This window comes from Gekko japonicus, unplaced genomic scaffold (assembly GCF_001447785.1).
Source record: "Gekko japonicus isolate JY-2015 unplaced genomic scaffold, Gekko_japonicus_V1.1 scaffold539, whole genome shotgun sequence".
NCBI lineage: Eukaryota > Metazoa > Chordata > Lepidosauria > Squamata > Gekkonidae > Gekko > Gekko japonicus.
In genome coordinates, this window is record NW_015168667.1 from 624206 (window position 1) to 650039 (window position 25834).

Sequence of the window (25834 nt, forward strand, 5' to 3'; positions counted from 1 at the left end):
CCTGGCTGTCGGCGCTCCTGGCCCTCTGGCCGGGTCCCCAGCGGTTGGAGAGAAAAGCAAACTTTTGTGGCCCTGGAAAGTGGAAGCGGCGCTGCGCTGAGGGGAATGGCGCCCCTACCGCTCGCCAGGGCCCCTTGTGCTGGGCAGCATATGGACAGGACAGTGGCAAAAACACCTGGCGGGCCGGATAAATGTTTTCGGCGGGCCGGATGTGGCCCCCGGGCCGTAGTTTGAGGACCCCTGGCATAGATAATAGAATTAATTTTCAATGCAGATAGGCTGGGATTGTATGTCCATTGAGAAGGGTTTATTTGCTTGTATGTTAAAGAAATCATAGGATCTTTCTGTGTTGTTGGTTAGGTATATATGATGTATTCTTGTTGCCTACGATGTATGTTTTCACAATATGGGTGTATAAGGGTAAAAAACCAATAAAAATTTATTAAAAAAAACAATAAAACAGTAAAACAACTCATTTAAAACAGTCAATACAAAACATTAAAATCACAATTTACACTCAATATAACCTACTCAGGATGGCGACAATAAAGTACTACATACTCAGTCCAAGTTGTCGAATGCTTGGCGGAATAACTCCGTCTTCACCGCTAAAGTTTGTTGATAACAAAATGGTCACTTTTATTTCCTGTATTTTCCCTCCCAAGCCTTGACACTCAAGAGCATTAAAGCCCTCTTCATACAGGCCACTTTTGTGTAGTAATGAAGAATTGTGTAGCAATGTTCCCTCTAAGCTATGGAGCTCTGTGAGCAAAAATTCTACTCTGTGAGCTACTGGCATTAACATTGTGAGCAGGAGATTTGGCTGCTGCATAAATTAGTTTGCTCTGGAGCCATCCTTCCTGAGCTAAGACAAAAATGTGTGAGCCAGAGGCTAAAACCTGCGAGGTAGCTCACACTAACTCAGCTTAGAGGGAACACTGTTGTGTAGTAATGAAACTGAGGGCAGCCAGGATAAGGTTTCTTCAGTCAGGCCTTTAAAACAGGCTCCCATCAACCCCACACCTCCAGGCTTCTGGTCAGATCCAACTGAAGGCGGCGGCGGGGGGGGAGGTCTCCTTCAGGCAGCCAAGCATCTGCTAGGCCACACCTCCAATCTTCTCCTCTCCACACCAAGAGAAGGGAGGGGGGAGGGAATTTTTCAGTCAGGCACACCAGCTTCTCCCCTCAGAACCGAAAGGAGGGTGGCAAAGGGATTCCTTCAGGCAGTCTGGCGCCAAAGTCTTACAAAAGAGCCATTCTGAATTGGAGGCTCTGTCAGGAAACACCTCCAGGTCTCTCCCCTCAGAGCGGACAAAGCCAAAGAGTGGTAATGTGCCTTTTTTCAGGCTGGCATGCCGCTAAAGCCTTTGAAAAGAGCCAGTAAGTCCGAGGCTCTATCTCACCACACCTCACCATGGAGGGGCATTATGCCTTTAGTCAGGCAAGCGGGCAGCCAAAGCCTTTGAAGAAAAGCTCATCTAAGTCCAGCTCTATTCATACATGCCTTCAGGGGAAACTGGTGGCAGCAAGAGCAGGCAGCTCTGTTGTGTGAACCCCTAAGCAGTTAAGGCACTGAGAATGGCCATTTAATAGCACCATTCTAAAGCAACAGTTGGTCTAAGCCTGAGGAGGCCCCTTTTGAGCCATAACGGCACACTGGTAGGTCCAGAACCATTTCTTATTTAAATTAGTTTATTCTTCAATAGAATGAGTACTGATGACAAAAAGGAAACTTAAGAGAGAATCAAGTCTCAGCCTCAAAACTGAGGTGAGGGGAAAACAGAGAACAGCAGTGGACATCCTTTTTCCACGGCGGCAAAAAGAGAACTGAGGGAACAGTCATGTGATTGTTTTGGCAGGAAGATGCCAGCGGGAGGAGGGAGGCTCCTAGTCGACTAGAAAGCTTGGAAATCTTTTCCACAGCTGGCTTGCCACAAAGATGAACATATGTTGCTTGTCCACATAACTAACTCAAACCAAGACTAAACTCTCACACTTGCTCTTCAAATGCAAAGCTGGCATAGGAATATCTACGTTTGCCAGTGGACAAAACTAGGCTGCAATGCATATGAATGCCCAACCACAAAGATAAACTGGCATTAAATTGCAAGACGGTTACATTACTATGGCTTCTAACTCTTGCCCTGTATCGCTTTTTAAAGCACAAATGCAAACTCCAGTGACCTGCTACGCAAATAAAATTAATACTTAAAAAAATCCAGACTTCAAGAACGTGCGTCTGAATTCTTACTGAAAATAATAGGCCCTCCTACTTTTTCCACTACTGCTGCTGCTGCTTCATTGTCCATTACTGTTGGTATTTAAAAAAAACTTGATAGAAAGCACAAAGTTGTCATTATTAATACTAGGCTGACCACTGATGAAGATTCTGATGCTGAATCACATTTGGTCTCCTGATTTATGCCTGTGAAATGAGGTGTGTAGATTGATAGAGAGTGGATAGATAGTTTTGATTTTTAATAGTCCATTTGTTTTTAAGCAGTAGCTTTGCACTGCCGTATCAGCCATCACATTTTGTGAGAAACATATTTCATGGTAACTTAGTGAAACCTATTGTTCGCATAAAAACTACTGTTCTACATATTCAGTTATTTCCTTCTACTAAGGAGATAAGCTGAGATTCGGATGTGGTCACCGGAACCAAGTCAGTGGCAAGCTTTTCTAATGTTTCAAACTCTGGTGGAATTGTTGATGTATTAGTAATTTTTTTAAAAAACTGTGTCTTGTCTGTATGTTGGGGGTAATATACAAATGTATTTATTCGTTGTGAGTAGAAGAGTCCTGGAATTTAACTGGAGCTCTAAATTAGTCTATTTCATATTGTTGACAAATCATCTACAACTCTCAGCCCACCTGAAGTGTTCACCTGGTTGTTCAGTATTTAGGTCTGTCTGGAAATCGATAGCTTGTGGCTGGTAGACCTCTGTGTTACCGCACTACCCATAGCAGTTCAGCTGTACTTGCACTTGAGAGCCAGTTTGCATTTGAGAGCTTTGCATTTGAGAGCCAGTTTAGTATAATGGTTAAGTGCACGGACTCTAATCTGGGAGAACCGGGTTTGATTCCCCACTCCTCCACTTGCACCTGGCTGGATGACCTTGGGCAGGCCGTAGTTCTGATAAGAGCTGTCCTTGAAAAAGAGCAGTTTCTGTCAAGAGCTCTCTCAGCCCCACCTACCTCACAGGGTGTCTGTTGTGGGGAGGGGAAGGGAAAGGAGTTTGTGAGCCGCTCTGAGACACCTTTGGGTGGTGAAGGGCGGGGTATAGATCCAACCTCTTCTCTTCTTCTTCTTTATGAAATGCCAGCTATTCTTGGTATTCTGGAAAATGCAATAGGCCCTAGCCTTCATCTTTCCAAATTTAATCTACAAGCCAGATGAACAGGCAAGAATAATCTTGGAAGCAGACCCCAGAAGTCTGCAGCGTGAATTGAGCTTTGCAACATTACACTATATGGAATCAGTTTATTTGCTTTTGTGTGTCTTGTTCTCGCCACTTCACCTGATAATGTAAACATGGAGTATCAAGATCTTACAGATGCACAGATGCAGGCAGATGTCTGTATAATCCGTATGATCTGGCTACTCAATTTTACATCTCAAAAATGACGTGAGGATCATGGGACTATATGTTGGCTATCCCAGACGAACATTGTTGGAGGGAATAATTAACAGTGACCAAGATTGAAACAGGTCTTCTTGACAAAACCGGCTCCGTACTGGCACCCAGAGAAAAACATTTAGAAATTAAACATGGTTAACTCTCATGAGAAGCATTCAGGTAGTTGATTTTCCCCCCCTAATTGTGGTCATTTCCCGTAGTCTACCCTTACCTGGACGACCCGGGCTAGCCCAATCTCATTAGATCTCAGAAGCTTAGCAGGGTTGGATCCAGCTAGTATTTGGATGGGAGACCTCCAAGGAATACCAGGGTCATGACATGAGGCAAGCAATGGCAAACCATCTCTGAAGGTCTCTTGCCTCGAAAACCCTACTGGATCGCCATAAGTCAGCTGTGACTTGAAGGCATAAAAACCCAACTACCAAAAACCTCTCATGAGAAGCATTCGGGGATTTGCATTCTGATAGCTTTAAACCAGACAACCAAACACTCTATGCTCATGCTGCAAGGAAAATTAGAGATATGGCTATGGAATGACTGTACTTTCAGAATGTGCTGTTTGAGAAACCTGATTTTAAAACTTATACTCATACTTCATCTATATATTTTAATTTTCTCCCAGAATCAAATTTCTTAACCCAGTCCTAACAACTTTACAATCCAGGCACTGAAATAGTAGCCTTTTTGCTTTCAGATGTCAATCCCACTATCTCCTATAGAATGGCACTCTATGCTCATGCTGCAAGGAAATTAGAGATAAGGCTACGGAATGACTGTACTTTCAGAATGTGCTATTTGAGAAACCTGATTTTAAAACTTGTACTCAAACTTCATCTATATATTTTAATTTCCTTTTAAATGTATTGCCAATCTTTGTACTGTTTTTTATCTTTTATATTGTGATGGCCATTGGCTACATGCAATAAACTTTGAACTGAACTGATAAGGAAGGCAGTGAGGCCTCAAACAAACATTCATCCCACGACTCCCACACAGCCTCAAAAGAGGCCTGCCTTCAATGTGATGGCTATGACTGCAATATGGATATTAAGTAGATCAAGCAAATGGTGATAGAAGCAGGGACAGAATTTCTGTAACTGGTGCCTTTCAATCCATCATGAGAAACCTTTCAACCAGAATGTTTTGTCAGCGATAGAAGTGCTTAAGCAGAGCATCAAATGTACACAAAACGCTTGAGACTTCCATTTCAGTCACTGCAAGAGTGTATGGACTAGCAGCATCAGAATGTGAGACAGAGTTGCCAAAAGAAGAACACGAATGCCAACCCTCCTTATAACAGGAAGTTCTTTAATTAGGTACTTCCTGTTGCACTTCCTGTCCCCCCCCCCCATCCAGGATAATGTCTGGACACATCCCAGGAGTTCAGGAAGCCATCCCATTCTGATTCCTAATGAGCTCACCTCTAATGATCGAAAATCTAGGCAAATATATATTGCAAATATATCTAGGAATATTGGCCTAGGCGGATATTCCTGATCAGCGTTTCGCCTTTCCAAAGTCAACATTTCATTACAGACATCGGCCAGCTGCCATTATGGCATCTCAGCAGTTCTGCTGACCTTCGTACCTAAGCGTATTCCTGCTCGGATTATCGCCAAACAAAAAAGCAGCCTGGTCAAAACAGTTGTTACTAACCAAGACAACATTTCGCTCCTTTTAAAAATAAGCCATGTCAGGAATTATCGGTTGTTAGCATTCCCATGGACAGAAGAACTTTCACACCACTAAGCAAGACTGTTAATGCAGGTCCATTAATAAATAGTGTTGTTGGAAGCAACTTAATGGCACATAACACACGTACATTATTAATTTAGATGAGAACCAAATCAAACACACAGGATATGGATTTACTTTGGCAATATTTTCTAAGTAACCTGATTTGCAACACGGCACATCTACTCTTCCCTCCCCTATTGAAAAATACAAGGGCAGCAGGGCCAGTGAACTGCTCTGATACTGTAGTAGTAGGTATCACTATCAAGGAGCAGAAAGGCCACGACATGCAAACAGCTAACATTCCGATCACCTCATATAAAAGAGCAAGTGCATTACTGGAACATTACTCAACCATCTCATGCAATTTCCATTTACAATTAAGACACCAGAAACCCACAAGAGAAAATGCGTCAAGGGCAAAATTTACATTTCAGATATCAACACAGGTAACCACTTGGTTAGACTTTAACGAATTAATGTAATACAGCTAATTAAGATCCATCAGAGATCTGTACAAGCAGAACACAATATTAAGTTTCTCCTTAAAGAGTTCGGAAAGCATGAAGGAATTAACAAAAAGATCAAGCACGCTATTCATGCATCTATACAGAATTTCTTACAAAATCCATAACAGCTCAACTTGCTCAGGGAGTTCAAGTGTTCAGATAACCTTTCAGAAAAGAAAGCAAGACAATTTCATAGCACTGAGATATGATAATTATCCTGAAACAAAGGAAAGCTTAGATACTTGCTAACTACATTATTACTGGGCCTTTAGTAACTGTCACTGCATGGTTAATTCGTACTATTTTTATTGCCAAGTTGCTTAAAGTATTGTTCAACAAATTACACTACTGCTACTAGAATATTAGATTCTAGTTGGACACAAATACACTGCCGGTTTGGAAAATAAAGACTATCTACCAATGTTATACTTCCTTCGAGCCAACAGAAATTACAACCCTGCTACTTGTACAACAGCAAATAGAACTAAGAGACAGATACAGAAATGTATCAATATTGCTTACGAAAAAGCTTTTAAACAGTTTCTACTTTAGCCATGTATAAAACAGGCCAGTTCAGCACTGAACCTGGAAATATGATCTCTTGCTTTCAGAAAGTCCAACAAACTTCATTTCAGAGACATTAAATGACTATGTGAAAAATGGGTATCAGAAAAGAAGTGAACACCTTAAGGCTGCTCCAAGTCCACGGCACAGAGAAGAGCAGACGTTATCTGGTAAGAATAAGCTTATATGGGTTATCTGGTTCTATACAGCCTGTTCACCCCTTTCCATTCCCACTGGGTTTTTTCTAGTTACAAAGCTACTGTGCATGGGGTGTGTGGAAGAGTTGTCAAATCTGATGCCACAGAAAAGCTGCAGACAGCGGACCCAGCAAAAATGAACATGGGATTTATGCACAACTTCAAAGACATTTCTCTCTCTTTCCACTTACCTCTTTTACACTATGAGTTATGGCCCATGTCAGAAAAACCCTTGACATCACCTGGAAAGCAGTCAAGACAACGGAAGAGGGAACAATCCCTGAAAGACATTTAAGCATTTAGTAAATTTAGTCATAGAAGTTCTGCTGTACCTTATGTGCTATGGAGACGGTCTTCTGACAAATTTTACAATATAGTTTTTTTTTTAAAAAAAACAATCCTAAAGTTTGTCCTAACTTTCTTCCTAAATATGTCAGCAGCAATGATTGTCACTAAAAATACAATTTGCCTAACACTTGCTTGGGTAGTTACTTAAATGCCCAGGGCTTCAAAACTTTGGCCCCGGTCACACGGGCCGGATATCGCGGGGGGGAGGTGTGGCTAATTGCCCCAGCGCAGTTTGATGCGTGATTACGCGATCAGACGCGCCGGTGGCACATTACGGGTCCTTCCCTCGGCGCCGGCGGGTAAACGAGGGACCGGAGTGGAATGCTGCAAGCTGGCGCGATCACACCACGGGCGTCTGGAGGCAGCCCGTGGCAAACGTTGACTAGTACCTTGGAGGTACTAGTTTTTAAAGGTGCATTGTCGGCGGTAAGCCACCGGTGCGCTCCACTTCCCAGATGTTGGGGTGTGATCGTGCCCGGATAATCAGCCCACCATCCGTGCCTCTCCCGCGGCAACTTTGCCGTGTGACTGGGGCCTTTGTAGAGTATAAAACAAGAGAAATCCCTAACATCAACGCTAGTCTAGTATAGCTCTTATTTATGATCCTGCCAGGCAATAATGAGATTTCTACACATCGTGCTGAACTTTTAATCAACCCCTACAAACAAGTTAGCACAACCAAACCCACAGCAATGCTAATTAGGGCTTCCTACAGCAAATGTTTTCAGCTATTCTTTCTTTCTTTGATTTATATCCTGCCTCCCCGCGAGCAGGCGCAGGGCAGCTTACAAGGCCACATAGAATATTGGGGTAGTGATGAAACAGCACATAAAATTCAACAATTACATTTTAAAATTTGAGATTTATGATTTAAAAAGTTCAGAGGCTCCATTTCACAGGCTTCTGACAAAACAACATAAACTTCTTAGATGGAAGGTTCAAGATACAGAATTTAAATTACACATAAAAAGAGGAAAACAGAATTAGGTTCTAAGGGAAAGGCCAGAGTTGCATGTCTGATTTAAAATTAACCCCTCCCCCCAATTTAATGGACAATGTCATTACTGACAAGTAGGTTTCGATACACTAAAATTGATGCACTATCTACAACGGCTAAGAAAGAAATACTGTTAAAAACAGACTTTTAAAATCAGATGAGCAAATGGAGAATGAACAGAAATTAATTTTTTTTTGGTCAAAATACTAGACCAAGGTCCTCTAATAAAACTGGCTGTCATATAGAGGATGGTACAGAGTTGTTTTCTGTTGCCCCAGAAGGTTGGAACAGAACCAACGGGTTGAAATTAAATCGAGTGAGTTTTTGGCTAAACATGAGGAAGAACTTCCTGACAGTTCCTCAGTGAAACAAGCTTCCTCAGGAGGTGGTGAGCTTTCCTTCTTTGGATTTTTTTTCTCTAAGCTATGGAGTCCTGTGAGCAAAAATTCTACTTTGTGAGCTACTGGCATTAAAGTTGTGAGCAAGTGATTTGGCCGCTGCATAAATTAGTTTGCTCTGGAGCCATCCTTCCTGAGCAAGGACAAAAATGTGTGAGCCAGAGGCTAAAAAAACTGTGAGCTAGCTCACACTAACTCAGCTTAGAAAGAACACTGCTTCTGGGCCTGGAACAGAGGTCATTGGGGGTGTGGGGGGGTATTTGTGAATTTCCTGCATTGTGCGGAGGATTGGACTAGATAACCCTGGAGTTTCCTTTCAACTCTATGATTCTGTGATTTTGGTGACAACAAAGGAATGTAATTACCCAGGAGCATTTCCATGTGATGTGTGCCCTTAATTCTTTTTTTAAAATGGATTAGATAATTGGCTTCCATAGCAGAAAAAACATATGAGATTTCTTGGTTGCATACAGATACTAACATTGTGAATAAGGACAGACCAACTAAATTGGGACATTTTAAATGCCATTCTTGTTTGGTATGTGGTTCAGTTATTGAGACACAGGAATGTATAAACCCTTGGGATGGTTTTACTATTAGAATCAATCACCATTCGACCTGCCAAACGTTGATTTTATTGAACAGGCACAGCTGAATCAGGAATAGGGCCAGGGACAAGGAGCTGAGGTAACTGTTGTTGATTATACAAATTATAATATCTCGAACAGGAAACAAAGTATAATTGAAGCTTGTATTATAAAATACCAAGTTCTAAACTGTGAGAGGTTTGTTTGTCTCGGAGATTTTTTTCAGCAACAGTGCATCCTAGTAAAGTCTCACAGAACTATTTTAGCTTTCTGGAAGTTAGTACTTTCTTTCTATACTTGCCTTGTGGGATTATAACTTTCCCTTTTTCACTCTTGAGGAGTCTAAGACTATTCCCCTTTTCACACAAACCAGGGGTCCTTTCTGAGTTGAATCCCCTGAACAACTGGGTAAGCAATATCCTCCTCTTTCTAGGAGTGATAATCCTTTGCTGTTGGGCTACACTGGCAGTTTCCAACCTCCTGTCCAGTTCCTTCTGTCAAACCTAAACCCCCGTTCTGGAAACTGAATAAATCGAATCCAGCTAGGGCTGACAGACTTTTTAAGTTCTGATTTTTGAACTTTTCCTCAATTGTGTTGGTACACAGTAAGGGCAAGGAGTTGTGCCCCTTCACTTCTCAAGTGACTTGTCTGTTCCCTTCAGACCGACATACACACTCCTCCTGACTGGCTACTGCCAAGACAAAGTCCAAATGATGACTGACTCCCTCTGACAAGACTGACAAGACTTTTGAAAGCTCTCCTCAGCTGGTGCTGACCAATCAGTGAGCAGGGGGTGCATGCAGGCAGCAGCCTGTCAATCAAACTGGGATTTACAGTGAGACATTAGGAGCTGTGGTGGCTCAAGTGGTTAAGACGTTGAACTGCAGGCTGTGGAAGGTCGGTAGTTCAGCAATTCAAGACCCGGGTGCCGCATGACGGAGTGAGCTCCCGTCTCTGGCCCCAGCTCCTGCCAACCTAGCAGTTCGAAAGCAAGAAATTGCAAATAGATAAATAGGTACCACTTCAGTGGGAAGGTAACAGCGTTCCGTGCACCTTGGTGTTTAGTCATGCCGGCCACATGACCACGGAAACGTCTTTGGACAGCGCTGGCTCTTCGGCTTTGAAACGGAGATGAGCACCGCAACCCTAGAGTCGGATTCAACTGGCTTTTGAGTAAGGGAACCTTTACCTTTACCTTATTAACTCCTAATCTCCCAGCTCTCTGCTTCTGATACACTAAGCATCCCGCTTTTGGAGGTCAGTTCATCACACAAGGCTTAAGAGGAACAGTTCAGACGGGATGCCATCTGGACCTGCAGCCTTGCCAGGTTTTAGACGATGAATCAGCCTAAGAACCTCATCAGGTTCAACTTCTTCCTATATTTCTTTAACTGAGGCTAAGCCATGTTTCAACTCAGTGATTATCACTGGCCTCAGTACCTCTACTCTCACACAGAAAACAGTCCACCCCACATTTCTGGAGAGATTTCTTCTTCACTTTCGAGATTTCTCTATTGCCTATTTAAATCATAATGGGGCTTCTAAAACAATTGGGTTTTGTTTTTTATTGGGCACAGTTATCTAATTTTAGCCACATCAGTCTTCTGTGTCTTTTGCTTTTTCACTTGCAACAGCCTCCTATAAACTCATTTCTGATAAATATAACCTGAGATGTGATGTACAGTCAAGTTTTCATTCTTTGATAGTTCCTCTTGAGTTCTGGTTTAGCCTTCACTATCATACCATTCCATCTTTCCCACTCTTCTTACAGTTGCAACATGTTTCTGAAATAAGGTTTGAAACATTCCCTATAAAGTAGCCAGTAACTGACCAACGTTTTGCCCTGTTGTGTGATTGGTAATTTTTCTTTTGATGTCATTTGTACTTTCCTGATTCATCCGCTTCCTAGTCTTATCAGCAATACAGGGTTCCACTTGATATACCTGTGATAAAATGGCCTAACAATTTGATAAGAATTGGAGCGTACTTTTAGTTCAAATGTTGCAGGGAGACGATCACTACAAAATATTTCTTTCACAGTGAATTTAGCTATTCTTGGAAGTAAGTCACCTGCTACAAGAATATAGTCTAAAACACTGGCTCCTTGGCTGGAGATATAAGTAAAGTTAGCTATCTGATCAGATGATATTAAGTCCTGGTGGTCATTTAGAATTTCAAAGTTAAATTTTGTTGTTAAGTTCATCAAATAGGTGCCAGCAATGCTGATGCCCCTATCTGGAGATATTCTACTGTTACCCAGGTTAGAGAAGGCCAAGCCCTCTCTAAACCTAGATTTCAGAAAATCTGCATTGCTAGCACCAAGTCTTGCATTCATATCACCCAGGAGAATAATCGGTGCTACTGGATATCTGATAACCAAATTTTCAACATATTTATCAAAAACTAACCAGATTTTTGTAATAAGAATAAGCTTCCCAATTATGTTGAATATTTTAGAAAGACAGAAGATAAAGACTGTAGAGACTGTAGAGAACAAGAAACTTTTTGAAACAAGTCTAATTTGGAGCTCTATAAAAATGCCATGTGCAGCAGGTTCAAACGGCTGCTTGCCACTTTTCAAATCCTTGGGTGCCTTTCCCAAGAATCCTGGTGCTAACTTTCCCCCAGCAAAGAGTCACCACAAAAACAACCCACCCACTACTGGATGACCCAGAAAGTGCAGAAAAGGGACAACAAGGCTCTTCTGGAGTCTTGTGGCTGCGCTTGGATTAGTTAATCATAGCTAAGGATGTGAAGGCCCAGAAAAAAAAATAAATGAAAAGATTTGGGAAAACCCCAATTTTTTTCCTGAAGTCTTCTTTTCTACTTTTCTAATGGCCGGATTGGAAAATATGGAGGAACAAAGAATATATATATATCTATAGATATATAGATATAGATATAGATAGATAGATAGATATAGATAGATAGATATATAGATAGATATAGTTTGATGAAATTTAGAGGAGTACAGGAAAAATGCCAAAGTATTGGGTATTTTTCTTATAGAAGATAAAGACCCTTATACTTTTAAGTTCTATAAATATGCCAAATAGTACAATTGTATATGCAAAGTTACAAATGACATATTTTATTATTTATTACTTTCAGTTTATATACCGCTCCAACCCCGAAGGGTCTCTGAGCGGTTTACATACAACTTTAATACCTATCTAGGGCCACATTATATCTGGGGGAGTGACGGCCTACCGGCACCCAGGTAGGTGTCCAATCAGTAAAAGTAGTTTAAGTTTGATAGGAACTTCTATGTCGCATGTATTTCAATTTCCCCCAAAAGTTGTTTTGAAAAATGGAATTCCCCCCCCCCCGGGTTTCAAAATGACTTCACTGCACCCCCAAACTACTTTAACAAAGATAATCAGCCACCTTTCTTTGCTTACTCTCATTAATAAAAGGTTTGGAAGAAACACACTGACTCAATCCCTTCTTGAATATTAAGGAACAGTTTGAGGGGTAGTGTCACCTCAAGCTAAGTGCAGACATTACCTACTTGCAATATGGATATGGCATGGGGAAATGGAGGAGCCCTTGTCTATGGAACCAGGAAAAAGTCATCCGTAAAAACAGGTGACCAAGCAGCGTGAATCTAAGAACTGATAACATGCTTTATATCAGGGGTCCCCAACGTGGTGCCTGTGGGCACCATGCCACCTGCTGACACAGTTTCTGGTGCCCACCACGTATTTTCTGTAAGGGGTTTGTGGCCAGGTGATGCTTTTGCCCAGCGAGATTCCAGGCTGGCAACTGGTGATTTGATTGGCTGTGCATATTTTTTGAAATGCTGCTTTGAGGACCGCTGCCATCACGACACAAGGATCTTCATGGTGTGACTGAAAATAAACTATGGCAGCCATTTGTGGCCACTTCCACCTGCAGCAGCCATTTTGTGGAAACCATTTTGTGCCCGCCACCCTCTGCTAGAATTCCAAAGGTGCCTGCAGGTTCAAAAAGGTTGGGGATCCCTGCTTGGTATTTTTGTAATTCAAGAGATTAGTTGAATCCCCCTCCTCCAAGACATCAAACACTGAATTCCAAAACTTACCTATTGCACAGTGCAAAATCTAGAAGAAAAAGAACATTTAAATCAGGGAAAACCAAAATTCCAAGCAAGAACACTTCAATATAGCAGTGTATTTTATTATTAGGAATACGGTCTCTGACATGGCATTATTACATGTCATTTCTATCACATGTGACTATCTCACCTATACAGAGAGCATTCATCTCATCTTAGACTGCTGATTTCAGTACACTTAAAAGGGAGTAACTCTTTTAATGACTGCACAGTTAGATCACCAATTAATTTAATTTTTCCTAGGATGGTCCCCAGACCCCGAACAAACCTTCCACAAATTATTGCAAACCCCCCCCCCAAAACAAGAAAAGTGAATGATGGAACAGGGAGATCCGATATGAAAGACTTGAGACATTAAGCCTGTGTCCTATTTTGCCCCAGTGAACTCCTCTGAACCAGTAAGGAACACAGACTCAGTAGTTCAACTGAAACAAGGATATGCTCCTCATTGGTTCAGCATCTGACTTGCAGGATTCTCTAGCTCTAAACATTCACCATTCATGCAAGATATTATTAAATTTACTTCTAGGATTAAAATCGGACCATGGAAGAATGGTTCTGGTGGGATATTTCTGTAGATGGAACTTCAAAAAAAGCACTAAATTTAAAATCCTAATTTTACTGTGCAACATTAACATTTTTTCAAATGTTACCATGATTCATACATCATTTCTGACAGAATATTCTTCTGTGGCAGAGGATATTGTACTATTGTTGTGCTGTAGCAATCATTCACAAGTTGACTAGCATGTGTGAGCAATCCAATTGCAAACAACTGCTATAACCCACTGTGTGTAATATCCAGTGATATGTACGGATGATATTTAATGCAACACGACAAGAGTCAATTATTGATTGAAATAAAAGGCCAATGATAGAGGACTAGTGTTTAGAAAGGCAGAAATCTTTGTGACATTTTAAAAACTCCACCCACCTCAAGCAAAGCTCCAGTTTGGAAGAACTTCAACGGTTTTTCTACCGCATAGTAAAGGTTGTGGTAGCTACCTGTGGCAAGATATGCTCTTACTAAACCAACTGCTATAACAAGCCATCTAGAAAAAAGAACAGGAAGGAGACAAATAGTGAAATGCCATGTCGGTAACGGCTACCGCAAAACAGTACAGTTAATACCACCCTCTGACCTTGGCGTTTTCCACATGGGGATGGGCTTGTGTGGTTTCCCGGTTACTGCTGCAGCTGCCAATACTGTGCAGTAGCAACAGGGCGTCCATATCACCCCCCCCCCTTCCATGCCACTGGAGGCCTTTTCTTGAGGCTTTTTAAAAGTTGGCAAGCTCTAATGTTCTAACAATCTATTAGGTTCTCTGAATTCCCGGCTTGCTTGCTTGCTTAAAAAAAAAAAAGTAAGTCTTGACCACCTTTTCTTGCAGATATATAAGGGGAAAGAATTTTTAATGAAAGCTGGGAATTCAGAGAACTTGATAGAGTAATGTTATAAGACTACAACAACTTGGGGGGGGGGGAAAGATCTCTGACAGCCGGAGGGAAAGGGTGCCAAGGGGTACTGAAGCACAAAGAATGTGCCAATGTGGGTGGTGGTAGGAAGGTCCTGATTTTCCTGTTCAAAGGGATGCTGCCATGACTTTGCTGCAAACTTTCCCCAAAATGACAGCAATGTAGGTTTGGTAAAGACCACAAGAAAGAAGGGTAAACCCAGGAGATGCATGAAAGTCTCATGATGCTGTAGGGAAGAAGGAGAAAACCCCCGTTTCCCAACAGAACTCCTTTGCATATTAGGCGACACACCCCTAATGTAGCCAATCCTCCAAGAGCTTACAGAGCTCTTCTTACAAGGGCTACTGTAAGCTCTTGGAGGATTGGCTACATTAGGGGTGTGTCGCCTAATATGCAAAGGAGTTCCTGCAACAAAAAGAGCCCACACTACAAAAGGAATGCTGCTAACAGAAACCAAGCTGCGTATGATAGTAGATAACATCTCTCCTTAAGTATGACTCTTCCCCATCATCCATACAGCAGTAGCTGTGGCAAATGTGTTTGTATGTAGGGGGTCCAGTTTCGAAACAAAAGGAGATCTGCAGACAGGGCTACTCCTTGGCCTACCCATTACTTACCCCCCCCCCCAAACAGTGTGTGTTCCCTGATATCGCTTCTCCAATAGCAGAAATTGGATGCTGAAAGTAAAACAGGCTAAGTCAGGGGTCCCCAACCTTTTTTGAACCCGCAGGCACATTCGGAATTCTGACAGGGCATGGTGGGAGCAGCAACAAAATGGCTGCCACAAGAGGTGGAACCAGCCACAAGACGATGACTACAAGCTTAATTCCAGAAACACAGTGTAGATCCTTGTGCTGTAGTGGCAGCTGTTGTCAAAGCAATGGTCTTTTAAAAAAAAATCTGCAAGATCAATCAAATCTCCAATGGCCAATCGAACACCTTGCTGGGCAAAAGCACCCCCTAGTCCAGTGATGGCGAATCTTTTAGAGACCGAGTGCCCAAACTGCGACGCAAAACCCACTTATTTATCGCAAAGTGCTAACATGGCAATTTAACCTGAATACTGAGGTTTTACGTTAGAAAAAACAACTCATACATTAAGATGATCCAAACAAAGTAAGGAAAGCAATCCCAAATGCTTTCATTTGCTTAAAATTATTTGGCAGAGAATTCGACACTTTAACAATGGTCTGGGCCTGGCTGGGGCGATGGTACGTGTGCCCACAGAGAGGGCTCCGAGTGCCATAGGTTCGCCACCACTGCCCTAGTCCCACTCACTTTCTAAAAATACTTGGTGGGCTCCAGGAAAGATTGCCAGTGGGCATCATGGCACCCACAGGCAACACATTGGGGACCCCTGGGCTAAGGGGCCATTCCAGGGGACAAACCTTGTGCAAAGGGACATGTCAGCACACTCCTTCCCATGTGCACATTAGCATACACCATCCCGTTTTTGCTCTCCAGCCTTCACTTTATTTGTGACTGGGAGAAAAGCCACAAAAGATGATAAAAGTCAGCACAAATACAATAAGATGCAGATAAGCAACACACAAAAACATAAATACATGAAGTACACAAAGTAAAACTTTTAAAGTTCTTTTTCTCTTTCTTTTCAATACCAAATAATGATACAAAGAAGTTGTTAACATCTACTTCATATCAGGATTCATTTGGTGATTGACTAAAGTGAATAAATACTGGCTACAGCAAAAAACAAGGCAGACTCTCACGATAAAAGGTGAAGAAGAAGAGGAAGAGGAGGAGGAGGACATTGGATTTATACCCCGCCCTTCACTCGGAGTCTCAGAGCTGCTTACAAACTCCTTTTCCCTTCCCCTCCCCACAACAGACACCCTGTGAGGTAGGTGGGCCTAAGAGTGTTCTTGACAGAAACTGCTCTTTTTCAAGAACAGCTCTTATCAGAACTACGGCTTGCTCAAGGTCATCCAACCAGGTGCAAGTGGAGGAGTGGGGAATCAAACCCGGTTCTCCCATATTAGAGCACTTAACCACTACACCAAACTGGCTCTCCACCAAACTACACCCAAGTTAGGATGTTAGAAAGGCCTGTTATATAGAAGGCTTTTCTTTTGTAGGTCTGATATTGTTAGCAGACAACATAATAGGTACAAAGTTCATGATTCTGTAGTTCTTAGGGCAAACCATTCAATGTCTGGGTCAGATAAGATTTTAGTCTCGTATGAAGAATCCTTGCCCATTATCATTTAGGTTAGGTTAAGTAAACACTTCGTTTGACGTAGATATATGTTTCTTTATATCTGGCCAATAAGAGGATGATTACTCAAATTACCACTGTCTTTTGTAATCAATTATGCTGTTTGAATATTGTTTTCTTGGTGATGTCAGTACATGTATAAAATACCGTATATTTCCTGAATATGTTCAGAATATGTTCAAGAAGAAGATGAAGAAGAAAGAGAAGAAAGTTGTCAATTTTTGATGAGTTATTTGGTCTAATTGTTTTCCTGTTAATTGAAGCATATTTCCAGAATATGCTGAGAAGAAAGTAGTCAATTTTGGATGGACTATTTGGTCCAACTGTTTTTCCTCCTCATTTGACTTCCTCTTTGACATGGAATCTAATATGTACAACAAGACTTATTAAAAAACATAGCTAAGGGGCAGTGATTGTGGGGATATAAATGGACACTAACATACACCGTCTCTTGTGTATGTTAGAATGGAGATCACTGGTGAAAGTAACAATAAATGGAAGAAGTTAAATATTCACTTCCTGAGCTGTTCAGCCAGGGCCTAATAAAAGGACCTTTAAAACAAAGTACTCAGCATTTTAATTCCCTTTTTGCAGGTATCTATAACCAAAGGGAAGAACAGTCAACTGCTGACTAGTGAACGACCAACAGTATCAGCTTAGGAGCAGTATCATTTGCTACATGGCCGGCATATCACACTATACTTGTGAACACCACTGACCACATTGGTTTGAATGTAAGAAGCAAGAACTGCCTTTCTCACACGGGCTTCTCACCATCACAGCCATTAGCAGATTATTATTATTTTTTAAATTAGAGGCAAAAGACACAGACAGTTGGTCAATGTTTGGGGGAGGGCAAAGGGAATAATGATCACAACCGACAGTTACAGCTGCACCAGCAGTAAAGGAACAGTTTCAAAATGCTTTGAGAGAAGGCAGATTGCACAGATGCACATGAACGGCGTGGAGTAAACAAGACAGGTTATAAAGATTCTAAGCTATGATTAACCAGTAATGCCTCATATTTAAGAGGCATCAACTTGATCACAATGAAATGGTACTTGCACTACTTTGGGCACTTTTAGTGCCCCATTCTAAAGAAGCCACTTGACTGATTAAACTGTGACAGCTGATGATTTTAAACTCCTTTTCTTGCTCGATAATCCAGATACTGAAATAGTAGCAAAGTTTCTCTGCAGTGCCATGGTCCTACGGCCTGATAAGTGATATTTATTTATTTATTTCATTTCATTTATACCCCGCCCTCCCCGCCCGCGGGCTCAGGGAGGCTTACAAAACACAGAGGTGTAATACCACATTTTGAATTACCATATTATGAATTAGGTATTATTATGATGTTACTCTGTGATGTTACTCTGCCATTTTAATTTTACTCTGCATGATTTTGTATTTAGATTACTGTATCTTTATTTATATGCCAATAAAAGGCTTGGGATTTGATTTGAAACTGGGACAGACTGTGCAGCAACACTGGCTGGCTGCAAGTACACAGGGAGATACCAACAGCATCTAGCTAGACTTAAATCTGCAGTAGTGTCACAACAGACATTCTTACCTAATTTCCTAAAGCTAGCGATAATTAAAGACAGAAGAGACAGCGTGACTTTTGGAAGCAGCTAAGCAACTTCAGATTTATCACTTCACAATTCGAAGCCATCCCTTTTCTTCAAGAACGTGCATTATTTTCTCCCTGAATTTAATTTTTTTTAAATCTCCTGTTAAATACAAATGTAACAGGCTGGTAAAGGTGGGGGTTACCCTGACCAGCTGCAAGAAGCATGACTTTATGGTAACTACGCATATTAAGAGCAAGAGTCTAGTCTATTGGACAACAAGATTTCCAGGGTATGATATTCTAAATAAAAGCGTATTATTTAAAAAAAAAAAAGATTTCCAGGGGATTAGTTTTTGGGACCCAAAGCTCCCTTCACCGGATGCATTTCAAGCTTGATCTAACTTGAACCAAGCCAACATTCAAACCTTAGAGCAAACCTAAGTAAGGTAGCACTTTTATCAAGGATCTCCTATTTTTTTCCCCAAACTGTTAACTGCTGCAGGGGCTCCCAGCTCAGATCAGTTCCAAAGTCTAGTAGGCAAAACCCTTCACAGATCTTAGATTCTCCCCATAGCCTCCTATTTACCCTACAGCAAAGGTCCCCAACCTTCTGGCACATTGGGGCCACATTATTGTGTCCAAAGCATAAAGAGGGCCACATCTTAAATCAAAATCTAACAAAATTATTAACCTACCTATTTAGATCAAAAGTAAACATTCAGATGTCAATGAAGAAATGTTAATTTGAATGCACTTCATTTTGAAACAATATATTACTGCGGAATCCTTTTATCTAGCTAGACATGCTTACCTAGTCAGTGTGATTTTTGTGGCTGTTTTCTGTTAGCCAAGGCATTAATGTCCAAGTCAAGGTTTGTGACAGATAACCTTAAAAATGTTGTGTAAATGTTCATCTGTAAGTCTTGGCCTACACTTGGATTTCACAATTTTCATCTTGGAAAAAGTTTGTTCACAGATGTATGTGGTGTTAAAGACTGTAAATATGCCTGCAGCAAATTTCTTTAGGTTAATAGATATATCAGGTAGACCAGAATAGAAATCTAACGGACTATTTTCTTTGTAAATGTCTCTAAGATGATCACTGCCTTGCAAAACAATTAGTTCAATCTGAAAAAAGTTACTTGCATTTTCTGATGCTAATTCAAATGGATTCTGAAACACTCATATTTCCTTCTGTGCTTATGACAATCAGTGAATCTATTCTGCAATTCCATCTGCAGTAGGTTCAGTGCTTTGATGTGTCTTTCAACACTGAACTGTAAATTCCCATCCTTCTTAAATTTTAGTCCATTTCAGTAGGAGAAGTTTGAAAAGTTACTTTCACTAATTTGCTTCACAAAAATATTTAGCTTTGCTTCAAAAGCTTCCACAGACAAGATTTCCTTTCTCCTGCAATCTTAGATTCAACGCGTTCAGAAGCTCTGTGATACCAGTTAAGAAAGCCAAATCAAAAATCCATCCAGGGTCATAAAGTACTACTTGACCTTTTCCTTTCTCCCTGAGGGGAAGGAAATTGGGCCGCGCTGAGTGGCTCATCGTCGCTGCAGGCAGCCTTCAATTGGGTGGGTGGGTGGGGGAGGGAAATCAGGCCACTCGCCGCCGGTGGTTTTCAACTGGGTGGGTGGGGTGAGCAGGTGGGGGGGGAAAATTGGGGCAAGGCGAGCGGCTCATCGCCACCACCGCGCTGTTCAGACGCAGTGCTCGCCTCCCGCCTCCCAGCCAATGGCATGGCAGCAGCCTTGAGCGGCAGCTGGCCAGCCAATGGCTGACGGAGCGCATTTTGTCTTATGCTGCGTCTTACTCAATTATATATAAGGGAGAGATAAGAAGGTGAAGATGAGTGAACTACAGAGGACAGTATTTTCATGTGTGGACCGGGCTGATAATCTAAGGGTTTTTTTAAAACAGATATTCTGTTTAGTTAACAAACATGGATGTAAGTAAATACAAGAATACATACACTATGATGTTACTGTTTCAGTTAAATAAAGCTATTTAAATTGTTATTAAGGTAATGATTATTTTTCTCCTTCCAATACAGTACAGCAGAAAAGTTGTCCAAATATAAATGATTAACCTATTAAACTGGAGACAGGTCATCTTGCAATAATTTCTTACTCATCCAGGGCTTTTTTTTCTGGGGGAACACGCTGGATTGGAGTTCTAGAACTCTTTGATAACATTCTTTTAAAAATGTTTTTTTTTTTTTTTTGGTAAACAAATTTTATTTTCTCAGGAATACAACATATAAAACATTTCATTCTATCAATTGTCTACCCCATTCCCAGTTCCTCCCCTCCCTCCAATGGCTTCCCACAATGCTTCCACCCCTGCTCCAAATTACTTCATATCATCAACAATATCAGTTTTTCATCATTACAATCTAAAGATAACATCGTTTGACTTAATATTGATCTAAACATATTAAGTTTTGTTTCACATCCCAGTTCTTTTCCAGATAAATTTTAAAATCATTCCATTCTCCAAAAAACTCATCGTCTTCTTTGTTATTCAGTTTTTTTGTAATCTTATCCATTTGTGCCATGAACAGAACTTTTTGTATCCATTCTTCAACCTCTGGTACCTTTTCTGTCTTCCAAAACTGAGCATAAATCATTCTCGCTGTCACTATCAGGTACCAGAGTAAAGTTTTTTTAGTCGTATTGACTTCTTCCATTTTGAGTCCCAAAAGCAGAATTTCCGGTGCTTTTTTAAAAGAACATTTCAGTATTTTTTGCATTTCATTGTGGACTTTTGTCCAAAAGTCTACAGCTTTCTCACAAGTCCACCACATATGATAAAATGAGCCCTCATGCCTCTTACATTTCCAGCATTTGTTTGACATATTTTGATTCATATTTGCAATCTTCTTAGGTGTCATGTACCACCTATACATCATCTTATAACAATTTTCTTTAACATTAGTACATGTCGAGATCTTAATAGAGTTTTTCCACAAATATTCCCAAGTTTCCATATCCACTTCCTTATTCATATTAATAGCCCATTTTAACATTTGTTCTTTAACAGTTTCATCTTCAGTATACCATTTTAACAACACCTTATACATTTTAGAAATATTTTTTCCTCCTCCACTCTCCCATACCTTTTCAATTTCATTTTTTTCCTCTCTAAAACCATAGTTTTTTTTGTCAGATCTAAAAAGATCATAAATCTGCATATATTTCAACCACTCATATTCATATTCAATTTCATTCTGCTTTTTCATTACCCACTCTGTTCCCTCTTTTTTAATTAAATCTCTATATGGCAACCAGTCTCTACCTCGCTGTCTTGAGTAAGATATCAACACTTCTACTGGTACAATCCACAATGGTCTTAAGTCACTCTGGTACTTCTTATATCTTGTCCATACCATATACAAAGCTTTTCTCACCAAGTGAAGTTTAAAAAAACTGTCCATTTTTATCTTGTCATACCATAAATATGCATGCCAGCCAAATCTACAATCATGCCCTTCCAACCCCAACAATCTGTCATTTTCAAGCTTCACCCATTGATCCATCCATGTTAGACAAACCGCTTCATAATATAGTCTAAGATTTGGCATTTGTAGACCTCCTCTTTCTTTGGCATCACAAAGTATTTTCATTTTGATCCTTGGTTTCTTGCCTGCCCAAACAAATTTTGACAACTCTTGTTGCCACTTGGCCAACAAATCCGTTTTATGCAGAATTGGTATTGTTTGGAACAGGAACATCAAACGTGGTAGGACATTCATTTTTATAACTGATATTCTTCCCATCAGTGATAAGTTCATTTTATCCCATTTCTTAAAATCTTGAGTCAGCTTAGTCCATAATTTCTCATAATTATTCTTATATAGGTCTATATTTTTTGCCGTTAATTCAATTCCAAGGTATTTTGTTTTTTTAACTACTTCACATTGTACCAGTTCTTGTAGTTCCACTTGTTTTTGTTTGATCATGTTTTTACATATAAGTTTTGTTTTATTCTTATTTACGTAAAAGCCGGCCAATTCTCCAAACTCCTTTATTTTTTGAAAAAGCAATGTCAATTTTTCTGTTGGGTTTTCCACCATAAACATTACATCGTCTGCAAATGCTCGATATTTGTATTGGTGTCCTTTATGTGTCAAGCCCTTTATTTCTTGATCGTACTGTATTTTTTGTAAAAGTATTTCCAATACCCAGATAAATAATAACGGTGATAACGGACAACCTTGCCTTGTTCCTTTCTGTACTTTGAAGTTATCTGTCAGTTCTTTATTCACATTTATTTTAGCTCTTTGTTCAGAATAGATAGCTTCAATACAATTTCTAAAATGTTGTCCCGCTTCAATCTTTTCCATCATCTGGTGCATAAAATTCCAATTAAGATTGTCAAAAGCTTTTTCTGCATCAACAAACAGAAAAGCTACTTCTTTTTCTGGGTGCTTTTCATAATATTCAATTGCGTCCATTACTATTCTTACATTGTCTCTAATCTGCCTTTTGGGTAAAAAGCCCGCTTGATCTTCAGAAATTACCGTTTGTAAATAGTTTTTCACCCTTTCTGCAATAATTTTTGCAAAGATTTTATAATCGTTGTTCAAAAGAGATATTGGCCTGTAGTTCTTTACATTTGTTGAATCTTGTCCTTCCTTTGGAATCAAAGAAATAATTGCTTCTTTCCATGAGTCCGGCACCTTTTTGTTTTCTCTTATTTCGTTGGTTAAAGCTTCCAGGACCGGGGAAATTTCTTCTTTCATCTTTTTGTAGAATTTCGCTGTAAATCCGTCCGGCCCAGGCGCCTTCCCCAACTTTGTCTCTTCTATTGCCTTCATCACTTCTTCTTTTTGAATTGGACCATTTAATAAATCTTTGTATTCCTTACTTATTTTTGGTAGTGGAATCTCCTTTAAATATGTTTTAATCTTCTCAAGATCAACTCTAGTTGTTTGGAATAGTTTAGCATAATACTTGAAGAAACATCTCTTTATTCCATTAGGATCAACGAACTCTTTTCCATCTTCTATTATTTTGGTTATCATTCTTCTCTCTCTTCTAGCCTTAAGTTGCCAAGCTAAGTATTTTCCCGGTTTGTTCGCCCCTTCAAAAGATTTCTGTTGTAACTTCTTTAAATTCCAATACATTTCCTGATTCCAAGTCTCATTCAGTTGTTCCTTCAGCAACTTTAATTCTTTAATAATTTGCTTTTTTCCAGGCTTCTTTTTTAATTCCTTTTCTTTCTGAGCAATTTTTTCTAACACTTCTGTTTGTTTTTGAAGTTTTTCCTTTTTTTGCTTCACGTTTTGCGAGATGAGAATTCCTCTCATCACCGCTTTATAAGCATCCCATACAATCTGTATCGGTGTTTCTTTATTTAAATTTTGTTGAAAGAATTGTTTCGTTTCTTCCTTTAACATCTCAATTACCGTTTTCTTATCCAACAAGTCTTCATTAATCCTCCACAGAAAGGGTTTTTTCCTTTCTGTGGAACTCCATACCACCGGATTGTGATCTGAATTACATCTTGGCAAAATTTCAGTCTTATGTGTTTTCATTGATAATTCTTCAGACATCCAAATCATATCAATTCTGGAAAAAGAGCAATGTCTATTGGAATAAAAAGTAAAGTCTTTCTGCATCGGGTTCCATTTCCTCCAAACATCTTCTAATTTTTCTTGCTTAACTAATTCAAAAAAATTCTTTGGCAATTTTCCGCTGAATTCGTTGTCCTTTTGTGGTTTTCTGTCTAGACGATCTATTGTCCCATTAAAGTCTCCGGCCATAATAACTTGCTCATAAGTCAATTGTTGTAATTGGTCAGTTATATCCTTAAAAAATTTTTCCTTTGCTCCATTGGGTGCGTACACGTTGATCAACAATGTTTTTTTCTGCTGAATCATTAATTCCACACCCACGTATCTGCCATCTATGTCCTTAAAAATTTCTGTAGGTTGTAACTCCTTCTTCACATATGTCACAACTCCTTTTTTCTTGTTTGAGGCCGCAGAACAAAATTCAATTCCAAATAAAGCATTCTTTAAATATTTTATATCCTGTTTTCTAATATGTGTTTCTTGCAAGCATATCACGTTGCATTTCTGTTTCTGTATCCAATGATTGATTCTTTTCCTCTTGTTTGGTGAATTTAATCCATTAACATTCCATGACAACAATTTGTACTCCATTATGCGTTTTATTTTAAAGTTCTCCAAAGACGTCCGCATTGTCCGCCTTAAATTTATAAAAGTCCATCATCGATCTGATCTGAATCCTCCCACCTTGATACGTAAAGGATAAACCTTGTGGAATCTCCCATCTATATCTGATGCTCAAAGCTCTGAGTTTGTCCGCCAAGGATTTATACCTTTTCCTGTCTTGCAGTATTGTTCTTGGGAGTTCTCTCATCACCATAATTTTGTTTCCCTCTATTACAAAAGGGACGTTGAATTGCTTCTTGAATATCTCCTCTGTTATTGATCTTGTTACAAATTGTACAATTACATCCCTTGGTAAATTCTTCTTTTCTGCAATTCTGGAGTTCACTCTATAAATCAAATCAAAGTCTGAGTCCATTGACCCTTCCTCCTCGCCCAGAAAAGCCGTTATCACTTCCATCATTTTTTCTTTTAAGTTCTCATTCTCTGTTTCCTTAATGCCTCTGAATCTCAGATGAGTCTGCATCCTTCTGAACTCCATCATTGTCTCTGATCTTGTAATTTGTTGAGTCAAAGAATCTTGTTTCTCTTCTATTTTTTGTATCTTCTCCTCTGTCTCTGTAGTCTTGGTTGCATTTGCTTGAACATCCTTCTTAACTCCTTCCATTTCTTGCTTGATTGAAGTTATTTCTGTAGTAACCAATTCCTTCAATGCTGTTATGTTCTTCTCTTGGACTTCTTCTAGATGTTTCAGATGAATCTGAGTTTGCTTCTCCAGTTGGTCCCCCAATGTTTTTTCTATCTGCTCCCCCATGGCTTGTATTGCCTCTGTCATTCTCTTCTCCATTGCTTCCATGGAGGCTTGCATCTCTTTTTTCTCTCTTTCTCTTGACATTTTGGGGGTTGAAGTAGATCCAATCCTAGGTCTCACAACCGGTTTAAGTTCTGGGTCTGAGTCGGCTCTTTTCTTGCCTCTCCTGGTCTCCGTCTTGGCGATTTCTTTCCAATTCACAGATTCGCAAAATAAAGCACTCTTCTAGATGATAAGATTTAGTCCTCCATGCCTCTCTGTTTACGCTTTCCAAAGACCCTTAGAAATATATTAAAAAAGCAAATTTAGTTGAAGTCCTCCTCAAAATGTCGGGCGCAACTTCTCTATGGTAATTTCATGTAGAGTAGGTCAGATTGGTATTTTGCAGGCCCTTCCTTCCGCATAAAACTCACTTCCGGTCCGGCACCTTTAAAAGTTCCACTGTCTTCCTTTCGCTAATGCTCATAAATTTTCAGTATACAGATTGAAACCTTCATTTCCCTCTTGAGAGCTCC

General features: G+C 40.1%; 1 protein-coding gene across 1 annotated transcript in view; it reads right to left on the reverse strand.

Moving 5' to 3' along the window:
• Window positions 1-25834, reverse strand: part of HACD2 (3-hydroxyacyl-CoA dehydratase 2) — a 46780-nt gene that overhangs the window by 11352 nt on the left and 9594 nt on the right. The window contains exons 2-4 of the mRNA XM_015415312.1: window positions 14007-14124; window positions 13040-13058; window positions 6837-6925 (exon numbers count right to left, since the gene is read on the reverse strand). Coding sequence (XP_015270798.1) covers window positions 6837-6925; window positions 13040-13058; window positions 14007-14124 — 226 coding nt within the window. The remainder of the gene's footprint in view (window positions 1-6836; window positions 6926-13039; window positions 13059-14006; window positions 14125-25834) is intronic.